The sequence below is a fragment of the Varanus komodoensis genome, unplaced genomic scaffold (genome assembly GCF_004798865.1).
Source record: "Varanus komodoensis strain SLA01 unplaced genomic scaffold, ASM479886v1 scaffold34_3, whole genome shotgun sequence".
Taxonomy (NCBI): domain Eukaryota; kingdom Metazoa; phylum Chordata; class Lepidosauria; order Squamata; family Varanidae; genus Varanus; species Varanus komodoensis.
The window spans coordinates 77,102-89,561 of NW_025335855.1; the positions used below are offsets into that span (position 1 = coordinate 77,102).

At 50.4% G+C, this 12,460-nt stretch overlaps 1 protein-coding gene across 1 annotated transcript; it reads right to left on the reverse strand.

The window, feature by feature from the left end:
• Positions 1-822: 822 nt before the first annotated feature.
• Positions 823-12,206, reverse strand: LOC123028000 (dimethylaniline monooxygenase [N-oxide-forming] 4-like). The gene is made up of 8 exons (XM_044439404.1): positions 12,013-12,206; positions 9,725-9,913; positions 7,441-7,603; positions 6,110-6,252; positions 4,980-5,182; positions 3,989-4,341; positions 3,285-3,357; positions 823-2,131 (listed from the first exon to the last, which is right to left on the reverse strand). The coding sequence occupies exons 1-8, from the start codon at positions 12,142-12,144 to the stop codon at positions 1,756-1,758; spliced, it is 1,632 nt and encodes a 543-aa protein (XP_044295339.1). The 5' UTR covers positions 12,145-12,206; the 3' UTR covers positions 823-1,755.
• Positions 12,207-12,460: the final 254 nt, after the last annotated feature.

Consider the following 12,460-nt stretch of genomic DNA (forward strand, 5'->3'; position numbering starts at 1 on the left):
CCCGGGGCTCCGCGGAGCGCGTGGCGTGGCGTGGCGGGCGCCCCCCGCGGCAGCGCCCTTCCCGGGCTGCGGGCCGAGCTGGGCCGGGCGGAGGAGCGGCTGCCGGGCGAGCGGGGGCGTCCGGCGGGCCGCGGGGCCCTTGCGCGGCTCGGGCTCGCGCGCTGAGCTGGACGAAAGTGCTCCTGCTTCCGCCTCCTCGCAGCGGAATCGCCTCCTCCCTCCTGCTCCATCGCGGTGCTGTTCTCGCTGCTCTCCTCCGCCCTGGGACTGCCCGCCGTCGGAAGCCTCCGGTGGTTACGTGCCGCCCGGGGAGCTTGGCAGACCCCATGGATGATCGCCCTCCGAAGTGCCCTTTGATGGAGTCGAACTTTCTCTTGGCCCTTCCTCCTCCTCCTCCTCCTCCGCCTTTGCCTAGCATTATTGGCTCCTCCAGGGAGTCTTGCCTTCCCACGACGCCCGGATCCAGCGGTCTCCCCCTCCCCTCCCCTCCCCTCCCCTCACCCCATAGGTGTGCATTTCCTTCTTTTTAAGTTTAGTCGAGTGAGTGCCTGCAGGCATCACACGCTTTTACAGGTCGGAAGTGACCTGCCTTGGCTGGGCTCGGTTCACAGGGGCTCGTGGCTGCTCTCGGCAACTCAGTGGCACCAAACAGTTGCCCAAGACCTTTAAATTTTACTTTGATTTGTCTGGATAGCTATCAGAAGACGGGTAAAATGAAAGGGTTTCCTAATCAAGCTTATTTGTTACTGGCGGCAATTGAAGATCCAACCACGCTGTGGGTAGATACTTATTCTCCAGTGAAATGAGGTTGATGAATCTCAATTCCTATTAAATACCTTTATTAAATTTTAAGTTTAAATTCTATTTTTACAATTTATAACCAGCAGCTATTAGAAAGAAGAAAAGATCAATGAGCCAGCGGCCTGTCTGGATCTGATGAGCTATTGGGAAGGGTAAAGGGGGAGGTGAAACTGAAGTTCTCTTTATTATAGTCACAGACCAGCAAGCAAACATGAGGCAATGTGAAATATTCGGAACATTTTTACTTAAGGCTGTTAATCTGCTGTTTCTTCTTTTGGTTTTGTCTCAGGATGGGGATCTGAGCTCAAAACCAGGAGCTTTACCTTTTCTGCTCTTCCCCTACCTAACCTTTAGGTGGTACTGTGATAGAGAAGAAGAGAACTAATACACAACTAGAAATAGCATTTTCTTTCGCAGGAAACAGAAGAAAATCTGGAGGGGCACAATGTCATCCGAAGAACCCGTAAATAACCGTGGGTAGGGAATATCGTACATACTTTGTGTAAAAAAGCTCTTGGTTGCAAAGACGTTGAGCTGCTGTCTCCCTGAAGCTCAACATTTCTACACTGCCAGACTATTAGACTTCCACCCTTAATGAACCTGGGATTAAGCCCCACTGCATATAATGAGACTTATTTCTGAAGAAACGTGTATAGGATTGCATTGGCGAACGTACAGGTCACCTGCACAGTGAAACAGATCATGAAAACAGAAACGGGGGCTTCATATTGATCCAGTCAGATCACATGGCAATTGAAACATCTGTTTCCCAAGCCTTTAGAACCCACACAGCAAAAGAACATCTGTGCAGCTTCTGTGCGAGCCCTTGAATAGCACCGTCTCCATGTCATGATCAGCTTTCTGAAACCAATGTGGTATTCAAATGCGCACACCACAGCTGTGATTACAGCACTAACCTGGAACGGCTGTGATCTGTAAAGGGCATCTCTCGCTTCACTTTATCCTGGGCAACCATGAAGCAGATGGGCATTTAAAAATGAGCATGGCGGTCCCAAGGAACACGGACCATGCAAGGACTTTCAGCCAGCAAGGAGCCTTGGGGTGTCGGGGGGAGGCATCTACGACCCGGGTCTTCAGGGGCTTCAGAACTCTGTCCCACTGGGTCAGGATTTTCTCTCTGGCTTTATGCCACTTCCCCGGTCCGTTCAGGCGGTATTGGTAAGAAGTGCAGGGTCCAAAGAGAACGGACAAGGCCAGTTTGGGGTCTGATAGGAAGAGCAGTGTCATGTTCGGTTTGACGCCAAAGCAGCTTGCGATGTCATCCATGTAGACCACGTAACCTGACCTTGCTTTGTCACTGGGAATATTCCTGAAGTAGAAAAGGAAGTGGAACGGTGAGAACGTTGCACACAAGCCCGGCTGAGTTTTGTGGCTCGGCATGGGTGATGACGGCCTGTTGAGGCGTTTGCTCCTGAACGTGGAAAGGGGCTGGCAGGAGCACGCAGGGGTCATTTGCGGGATACGCTTGGCAGGAAGGAAGGGCTTCACTGCTCGGACCTGCCGAGGCTCCTCTTCTGACATACTCTCTGGAGCCATTTCTATGCTGTGCCCCACACCCTGCCATTGCTCCCTGAAATCAGAAATCGGAACCCATCTTGAAGGAAAGAGCCTGAAAGGGTTTGCAAAGCTGGGCTGATGCGCCCTGGAATGGTTGGAGAGGTTAGGGGGCATTCATCGGACTACCCTCCTCCTGGCCAATGTGGGCTTGGCCGTCCCCTGCTTCCTGACTTTATTTGGCTTGGCGCAGTTTGTACCTTCGAGGTCTGTGAACTTTCCCGGAATCCCCTGCAGTGCCGCAGGAGGCCCAGCACCCACAGGAGTGCAGAAGGAAGGTAATGGAGGCTCCCTCCTCCTGATCCCCGCGGCTTAACCTTTCCTGCAAACCCTTGGCTCTTTCCATTTCCAGTCTCCCTGCATAGTTAAGAGGGGAGTTCCCATGTTCCTCTCCGCTACCAAACCTCTAGGTGGCCCGGTGACGCAGCAGAATAACGAAACGGCACGAAGAGAGAATTTCTCCTGGCACCCAGACTTCCCTCATTCCAAAACCTCATTAAAGTGCTCTTAAAACTGGATGGAAATTGGTGGCTGACTTTGTCATCCAAAGCACCTGCGAGCAACCGCATGTGAGAGGCATGAGGATGCAATAGAAGCCACGTACAGAAAAGGTATAAAGGAGGTTACTGGGAAAGGAGAGTTACAGTTCAATCTTACACAATCTTATACTCAGTGGGAAGGAAGTCCCACTGAGTACGTACATATTCAATGGCTGTCTTAATTTACTAAAGTTTTTCCCTGGAATTTCATGCACTCACCTTCCTCTTTCCAGGTGTTGCTTGTATCCCCGCCGGAACTTAGCCAGACGTGCTTTTGGTCCCTGATTTCAAGTGCTTTCTTTTAGCATATTGATACGCATAATTACAGTGTTCAGTATATTATGTACAAGAATCTGAAGCATTTCTTACTTTTTAAGAAGCTCCTTCTCCTGTTTAGCAACTGCACGCATCATCTTTTTCACTGTAGGTAGTTTGTTTGACCCTGAGTACAAGAAAATAAGTGGCATAAACCTTGAACGAGCTTGGGTAACGATACTAGACAATGCCTGGATGTATCACACCCAAATCTTTAGACACACGCTACTCAGCTCCAAGGGGACTGATGCGGGAACTATGTCTATAAGACTCCAGCCTTGCATTCACTTAGACTCCTAGAGGTTTGTTTATTGCACCATTAAATCATTTATGTTTTACTTTATGAGCGGCTACCAACCTCTTTAGTCACTACCGTGGCTGCAGAAAGAATTTCCTGGAAGCATAAATTAACAGAACTACAGGTAAGGGCCAGATTAGCCACAATTGTGGGTCAGCTTCGTATGGGCAATGGGGGTGGGGTGGGGTGGGGTGAGGGCTCCGGATCTGAGCAGCAAGACAGCCACAAAGGTGAATGGCTCTCCTTCCCAACCCAAGGCGCTGTTCTTCCAGTCATGGACTGTCCGCCTGCGAGTCTTAAAGAGAGTGGAGGTCAGCCTTGTAAGCTGGATGGGGCCCCTCGCAGGAGGAAGAGAGGTGGGCTACTCCTGCGCTGCAGTGCCGGAAATCATAACGAACAAAGCGATCGGACTTTACAATGAGCCAAGGCGAGAGTTCTTTGTCTCCAGCTTATTCCTCACCATTAAAGACTCTCGTGACCCAGCGAGCCTGAAGTTCTGCTGCCGGCAGGATGGACCCAGTGACTGCTATGAAGCCAATGAAAGCCAGCGTGGGCCTCTCCAGCTGTGGAGGGAAGACCTGCTTATAAAGGGACACACTGCGTTTACAGACATCGTGGACGGACTCCTCCAGGAAGGGAAATGATGCCGCATAACCCGTGGCGAAGACGACCAGATCGATGTTCTCCTCGACCGTCCCATCCTCAAAGATCGCCGCCGCCTCAGTGAACCTTCTCACGTTTGGCTTCACCACCACGGCCCCACGGAGGATGCAGCTGGGCAGCTCGTCATTCACGATTACAGATAGCCATGGCCTGTGACCCAGGGAGGAGAAATGCCGCTGGACCGTGCGTGTTGCACCGACCCTCTTTATCCGGGACGCCCCCTTTCACCGTTAAGGAACGATGTGTGCATGTTTTTGAACGATGAAAAGATCCACACCCCCTTTAGTTGGGCAATTTGTCCTCCTGGGCGAGACGGTTTACCAGGAGGGTGTCTGAGTGACAGTCCCCTGGGAGTGATGGTCGCTTTGCCATGGCAGGGCGAGAGCCTGTGTTACGTCCATGCTGGCCTGAAAAGGCTGATCTAGCCCAAACTTTGCTTTATCTATGCACAACTAGAATATCTTGGTAAATCCAGGAGAAATAAACTCCTGATTAATGGTATTTTAGCAAATGGCTGTTCTTCAGAAAAGTCGTTCTCCAGAAAGATCAGCCGGGAAAAGCAAGGTGGCCAGCAAGCATCTTTAGTTTGTCACAGAGCTGGCTGGGGTTTTACAAGAAAGGTAGTTCTTTTGGAGAAGGGAAGTTTGCTCGGGATGCATTGGGAATAATTCCTCCTCTCGCCACACACACGGGGGTCAGCCATCTCCTAGCATGGCTGGGCTAATCCCACGAGCTTCAGCTCCTGTGATTTCAGCGCAAGCAGCATCATTCCTGCACAAGGGAATTACCTTTGGGAGGGGACCAGGCCGTAGTTCTCATGGTTAAACCACCTATTGCATATCCTTGGCAGCATCCTCTTCAGTATGAGCTCTGCTGGAAGGAGCTTCTGAATGATCCCGCTGAGACGCGTTGAGAAAGCCATGTCAAAAGGCCAGCCAGCCCTGGAGATGCGGCTTAACACCCACGTCCCAGTTCTGGTGCTGAGAAAGACCTGGAAGGGATTCAGAAGCAAGGAGAGCGTTTCTGGGGACCACCAACTACTCAGCAAGTACTTTGAGGCCTTCGGCCGACCCGTCTGGTGTAGGGGCTCCATGGCAGAGGGCTTCAGCTGGCCCAACTCATTTGCAGGGTCAAGCAATTTCATGATTATTCCTGCACTGAAAGCAAGAAAATAGCCATTGTCTGATGGAGAGCTAAGAGAAATGCTTGGGGAATGTGATGTTAGCATCCAGTCTTTAGAAGTCCTTGCAGCAAAGAATTGCGTGACTCCACTTTGCCTTAACACTCAATTGGCAGCATTTGCTTTTACTGGGAGCTGTGTGCCTGGATCTGCCCTTATCTTGAGTTTTGACACTTACTATGAAGGCAAGAGACTTCAGGTGAGGGGGAACAGGTGCTGAGGATTCATGATGTAGGCCACCTTAGGCATCCTATCACGGAAAGGTGGGCTGCAACACCTTCTTGCAGGTGCAGGATGCACCTACGGAATCTATTCTGGCCTCCAGTGTATACCCCTCCTTATACTGGAGAACATCAGAAACACGTCCACAAGCACACCGAGGCCCCTCTCCTCCTTGCAGAGCCAGGCACCATCTCTTGGGCAGGAGCCCTAACAAGGCAAGAGAGGAAACCACGAGGTCCAGGACAGAGAGGTCTGAGGGTGCGTGTGCCTCCCGGGAAGCGGAGGCCATGGACACAAGCAAGTGCAAACCTCCCCTCATATTTGCGAGGGGCAGCAGGGTGGCGCAACGGGGGAGCAATTGCCCCGAAAGTAGCAGTGCATCCGTTGGTGGTGTCATTGCCATGGCACAGGACCGCGCGAATGGATGGTTCCGTCGCGGTTATCGCTTCCCCACGGTGAGAGGGCGCTTGTCTCGCTCACTCCCCCGAGCAGCCATTTCTTCACGAAGGGGGGTACCTTGGCGGCCGTGTGGCTCAGCTCCACAGCGACATCCCCTCCGGTATTCCCGGCACCAATAACGAGGACGTTTTTCCCTTCAGTCCCTTTTGGATCTCTATATTCCCAGCTGTGCATGTAGCGGCCTTTAAAGTTTTCAATCCCTGTGGGGGAAAAAGGGAACCGCATCTACGTGTGTTTCCTGTGACATTCTCTACCTGATTTTTTTCCTTATTACCACCTGTGGTACTCAAGGGCATTCCCGTTTGGGTCCGGCATTCCTGTGCTCGCGTCTCAAGGGCTAAGGGAAGCCCCGAGCCTGTGAGGCAGCTCCTGAATCCCTCTGCTTCAGCAACAGCCATCCGCCAGCTCAGTGGAATTTCTGGGGTGAGAGGTAGGATGCCTCTTTGCAGGTGAGCCGAGGAGGGTCCAGCCCCTCTCCGTGCCCTGCTTGCCAGCTCTCCAGGGGCATTTGTCTGTCCCCTCTCAGAAACTGGATGCTGGACCAGGGTGGCCACTTCTCCGAGCCGGCAGTGCTCTGACAGAACTCCATCAGCCCAGCTGCAAATGGGCTTGGTTCTGCATACGGTGATGGCCGCGGCTGCCAGGTATTCTGGTCCCCGGAGCATGAAATCCAGCAGATATCCTCTCCCAGCTGCCCACAACTCCCTTGAGCAGCCGTGCTGGTCACAATCATTTCACCGGGGTGTGGGGCAGAACGTTGTGCTGGATCGTCCATCTCGTCTTCCTTGGCCTGGGGACAATCAGGATCGATGCCTGAGGCAACGCCTCGGAAGAGGACAGCTGCCAGGGCTCTCTGGCCTGACAGCAGCCGCATCTCAGCAACATGAGGACCAAGCTAGACGGGGTGTTTGAAATGCCCGAAGCCAGCATGACGGGGCTGCGGGCACTGGTGTGTGGGAGGGCAGCTGGAGGGGGACCTGGCAGGGCTCAGTGACAGAGAGGACCAGCTTGGGGGGAGGGCTGGATGCCCCCCAGCCCTCCCGAGGCCAAACAGCACCAGGGGGCGAGGCTGGCCCCCCGGATTTCATTTGATCCCCAGGCAAGGTGCTGGGCGGGTGATTCACTTGACATGGGCCTGGGGCCTGGAAAAGGGAAGAGGCCCTGCTGGTTGGGATGGCTCCCCGTATCCTTTTCCATGACTGGGGGAGAAAGCTGCAGTGGGGGGTGCTGAGCCACCTTGGCGTCCACCTGCCTAACCTTTCCTTCTGTCCCCTCAGGTCGAGCTCACCTGTCTGGTCCCCCTGCAGATTTTCAGTGCAAATTTCTTTTGCTCTGACCCTGTGTGAGAATAATCATGTGTGCATTTAAAGACCACGTTCGAAACTTACCAGGAAAAGAACCAAGTGGAAAATTAAGATCCTTGTAACGGCCGCTGCAAACCATAACGGCATCAAAAACAGCTGATTCCAGCAGCCCGTTTGTTTCCGTGCAAACCAGCCATTGCCCAGTAGCTGTGAAGTCTGGATGTTTCCTGATGCTGCAGACGGTGGTCTGGCAGAAGCCCCCAAAACAGAACAAAGCAACAAGTGTCATTACAGAGCGTCTCCCCCAAGGTTTGCTGTACACCGTGTGCATCTGTTGCAGGGTGGGAGAGGGGTTGAGATTCTCCGTGGAAAAGAATGGGAATTAAAAACGGGATGGAAGGTCCCCAGGGAAAAATCCCAGTTCCACTGCAGTCACTCTGCTGCCCCTCAGCAATCGTTAGTCCGGAGTGGTGAAATGAATACCTTACCAAAGCTTCTGTTTTTATTTCAAATGATTCCCATAAAAATTGATAAAAATTTCTTTGATGATTTAACATTTAAAATTTCAAGATTTATACAGAGAAAGAAGAAACCAAGGATTAAATTAAAAATACGTCAGGAAGCTAAAGAGAATGGGGGTTTTGGTCTCCCTGATTGGATGTTGTATTATCAAGCTTCTGTTTTAGCATGGCTAAAAGAATGGATAACTTTAAGAAATAAGAGAATTTTGTATCTTGAAGGGCATGATTTGCAAATGGGCTGGCACGCTTGCGTGTGGTATGAGAAGGCTAAGTCACATGGCTCTTTACTAAGTCACTATATTAGAAAATCATTAATGTTGGTGTGGGAAAAGTTAAAGATAAAACTCTATAATAAATTACCAAGATGGCTTTCGCCCATGGAAGCTTTTGTGAATCCAAATGCATTGGGATTATAAGATATGATGACATTTTGGATAAGGATGGAGGACTGAAGTTGAATCAAGAAACACAAGAACGGAGCTGATATCTCTTGTTGGCATAAGGTGCAGATGCAATCGAGATATGCTGAAGATTGTAAAGTGTGGGGTTTTTATAAGGACTTAACAGCGTTGGATCAAGTGATGCTTAAATCAGATGAGAAAATGATTAGAAGATTATATGACTTCTTACTTGATAGGAAAATAGAAGACGAACAGGTTAAGGAAACTATGATAACGTGGGAACAAAATTTTGGATATAATATTGAATTGGAACAGTGACAAAAGCTGTGGGAGAGAAATGTTAAGGTAACATTAGCAACTTCATACAAAGAAAACTTGTATAAAATGTTTTATAGATGGCGTCTGTCGCCAAATAGATTAGCTAAGATGTTTCCAAATATGTCAAATGGATGTTGGAAATGTAAATATAAATTGGGTACTTTTTATCATATGTGGGGGACTTGCGATAACGTGAAAAAGTATTGGATTAAAATACATAAATGGCTCGAGGAAATGTTACAAAAATCCTTAGCTTTTAAACTTGAAGTTTTTTTTATTAGGTATTATGCTGGAGGACATTAGTAAACAAGAAATGTATTTGATTTTGCATGTAATCACTGCGGCGAGGATTGCATTCGCTCAACACTGGAAAAGTGAAGAACCACCCACCTACGAACTGATTCTAAAAAAGATCCTGAACTGTGTAGAAATGGATAGATTGACTTTATCATTGAAGGAGAAGGAAGATACTGACTTCTATCAAACTTGGGACTCTTTATTATTGGCTAGAGAAACGGGACTTTGCATAGATTTAAATATGTTTTTAAGTCATCATAAACGGAAAAAGAAGGGTGTGGGGGCTGACCCAGTGGGCTCAATGTTTTTGATGATGGATGTTGTTTGTAGTTTTCTTTTTGTTTTTTAGGATTATAATTTCTCAAATAAAGCTTATTAAAAAAAGGAGTGGTGAAAGTACAAGGTCAAAAGAGTCAATCAACATTTTTATTTCCTGTTCAGTGAGTCTGCAACTGGACTGAATTCCTGCCCAAAGCACCTTTCTGCCTGGCACTGTTGCGTTCGTGACCTCTCCTCCACTACGTGGGCGTACCTGCATCTTAAGATACAGGTACCTTTAAAGCAGCAGCAGCAAGTAATGCGAGAAATAGATTTCTGCAGTGTGCTCTGCACGAGGCTGCCCTTTCCGGGAAGCGTCCTACACTTTTACCTGAGAATTTACAAATTTGTCCGGCACGATTATGCATGCACGATGCCAGTGAAACCGCAGCTGTGACCAAACAGAGGAAGAGGGGGACACTCCTGCTCCGCGTAAGCACGGGAAAGATTTGCCAGAGCTGGGGGATTGTCCTGCTGTGATCCTTGCAGAACACCTGTCTGCTTCCCCCTCACCTGGAAATGGATATGGTCCAGGAGGTGGAATTGCTCAGCGTAGTCCTTGAGGTACTGCAGGAGCGAAGAGTGATGCATATAGTTGGGCCAATCCTCCGGGAACGGGAAGTCGCTGAAACAGGTCATTTCTTTGGAGGTGTTGGTTATCACCGATCTGTAAACGCTGGTCCTCCCCTTTTCTGGAATTTCCTGTCCAAACGTAGCAGTTACAAAGCAAAATGAAAACATGTTCACCCCTTTTGAATATCTGCACTGCTTGTGTGCCGTGCATTTTTAGCCAAGCTGCGAAACTGGTTTTCCCTCTCTCACTTTTGACCATTTTTATGTGCAAAGGGTGTTTTTATGATCTTGCATTTTATGATTTTGTATGTTGCTAGTTTATCCTTGTGAACTGCCCAACCTTCATGTAAATACCATACTTAAAGGAAATAGAAAGGATTCTGAAAAGGATTTTTTTCATTTCAGTGCCAGGCCAACCCCTTTTAATTTTCCCATTATCTTAAATATTAATAGTGTTTTAAGATTGGATTTTATTTATTTATTGTAATTTTTTGATGCTGTATCCTATTTATTTATTGTATCGGCACCCTGAGACATTGTGAAGGGCGGGGTATAAAAGCCTCAAATAAATGAATAAACTAAATAAATCCTGGGTTTCAAATAAGCACACACAGAAGCTTCCAAGAACGTATGTATTTGTTTTGTTTTCTTTATTAAAAGCTTTTCTAACCCGTCGACTACAAACGTCTCGGGATGGCTTGCAATAAATGCGTGGAATACAACAAATGCCATGGCCACTTGGAGCAGGGTCGTGATGCCCACGCCCTGGAGCTGCTTTTTGAGGGGCCACACCTGACGGAGAAGGTTGCTGGTGGTGCAGCCAGGGTCCGTGCACACCTGCAGCTTTCCTCTTGGCTCGGCTCATTTTGCAGGACTGGGGCTGAACATGAGAGGAGTCTGTGGTTGTTGGAGGGACAGATTCTGGAAGCGTTCGTACCACCCCTACCATGTATCACCTCCGATAGCACCATGGTCGCTGTTTCCAATTGATTCAACACTTGCATCCCGTCCTGGGCAGCCCTGCCTAGGGTTAAATGTAGGAATGCTTCCTCTTTGGATGGCTCCAAGACCAACTGCTCCAGGGCAGTCCTTTAGGACACTGAGCAACCGAGCCTGTCAGGCTGGAATATCTGTTTATCCAGCAAGGTGTGGGTCGCTGAAGCTCCCCGGGGTCACGGCACCCCTTTCTCTGGTGCCTGCCCCCGAGCCCTCTGGTTCAGGGGGCAGCAGCATATTTCTGTGACTAAGTTAGTCCTGGAGCCAGGAATGGCCACCCTGCTGCTTCTGCGGAAGTCTTCGCACCACAGAGGACCAGGTCTTCTGGACTCTGTGCCCAATTTCACATGGAGGGCAACGCTGCCTCCAGCGAGCCCTTTCCTGGCCTTCCTGCAGGGTTTTCAATCCAGAAAGGACCGTACGCCACCACTGTTCTCCATTCCACGAGGCTTCCGTAACGTCCATTCTGTCCAGCTTCTCCTCTACAACCAGGCATTCCAGCTCCCGTGTTTTGGCCCTGGGGCTCCCAGCAGGGGCATAAAAACACCGAAGCTGAGCACCCCTCCCCAGATGTGTGTACCTTATGGTCTGGGCACTGGGTCTTCTCTGACTCATTATCCTGTCCTGCCATAAATGTGCAACTAATTTTCTCTGACATCCGGGCAACCAGAAGCGCTCCCTCTTCATCCACTAGGGCTGGTTTCGCTTGAATCGGAAGCATCTTGCACCTGCTGCCGTTCTCCCAGTGCCAGCATTCTGGTTCTGTTCGGGTTCAAGTGGAGCCCTTCCCTCCTGTACAGGCCAATCTTCTCCCGAAATGCCACCCCCCCCCCCCCCCCCCGGTTTCTAACTCCTGTCCAAGCATTGAGATGCCTCAGCTGTGCTGTGCCAGCTGGTGCTTCGCAGGAGCATTTCGGGGAAAGCCTTTGGCCCCCGTTCCCAAGCACCCGCCTCGTTCGGGGAATGCAGCGCCTGTCCAGCCTTTGCCCTCTTCCCCTTGCAACTCTCCTGCATTTTCCCAGCGCTTCTTCCTTCTTTCTACTCTCCAGGAAAGGCTCTACCAAGGAAGAAATGGCAGGACAGCTGCAACTGGGATTAGCAGCGCCCTGAGGCATCCAGCAGAAGGCTTGCAGAACAAAGTTCCCACTCCTCCTTTTGCGCAAGGATTATAGCGCCCCCCCCCCCCCGTTGCCGCCACCTTTCGGGTTTTAAAGTGAGTTCATGCCACTTACGGTGAACCGCCACACCCCGCCGATGCCGTCGCTCCTCTCGAAGCAGGTCGGCTCCAGCCCTTCGTCCAGGCAGCATTTGACGGAGGCCAGGCCGCTCACGCCGGCTCCCACGACGGCCACCCTCCGCACCATGTCCGGGGAAGAGCTTTTGCGGCACACGGGCCGCCGAAGGAACCGGCTGACTTGCTAGAGAGGCCGCCTCCACCCAAAGGTCAGTGTCATGCCGTGGCATTTGTGCTTCTTGCAAATCATGGGGGCGTTGCATCATAAGCTGGCATTTCCCAGCTCTGTGGAATCTCCGAGACTCGTTTACCAGCAACGATGTCTGTTGCGCCAACATGAAGTGCTGTTTCAGATCTGGTGTACACCGGGGGACTCCCAGTCCTTCCCATTTCCATTCCTATTCCTGGCTTGGTGTCTTTCCCTTCCAGGAACACTTTCTCAGTGC

Coding starts and splice junctions, on each gene's coding strand:
- LOC123028000 (XM_044439404.1), bottom strand. CDS start 12,144: ATGGTGCGGAGGGTGGCCGTCGTGGGAGCCGGCGTGAGCGGCCTGGCC. Junction 6,253..7,440: donor TCCACTTGGTTCTTTTCCTG/GTAAGTTTCGAA, acceptor TTTCCCCCACAG/GGATTGAAAACTTTAAAGGC. Junction 2,132..3,284: donor GAGAAGGAGCTTCTTAAAAA/GTAAGAAATGCT, acceptor TTTCTACTTCAG/GAATATTCCCAGTGACAAAG.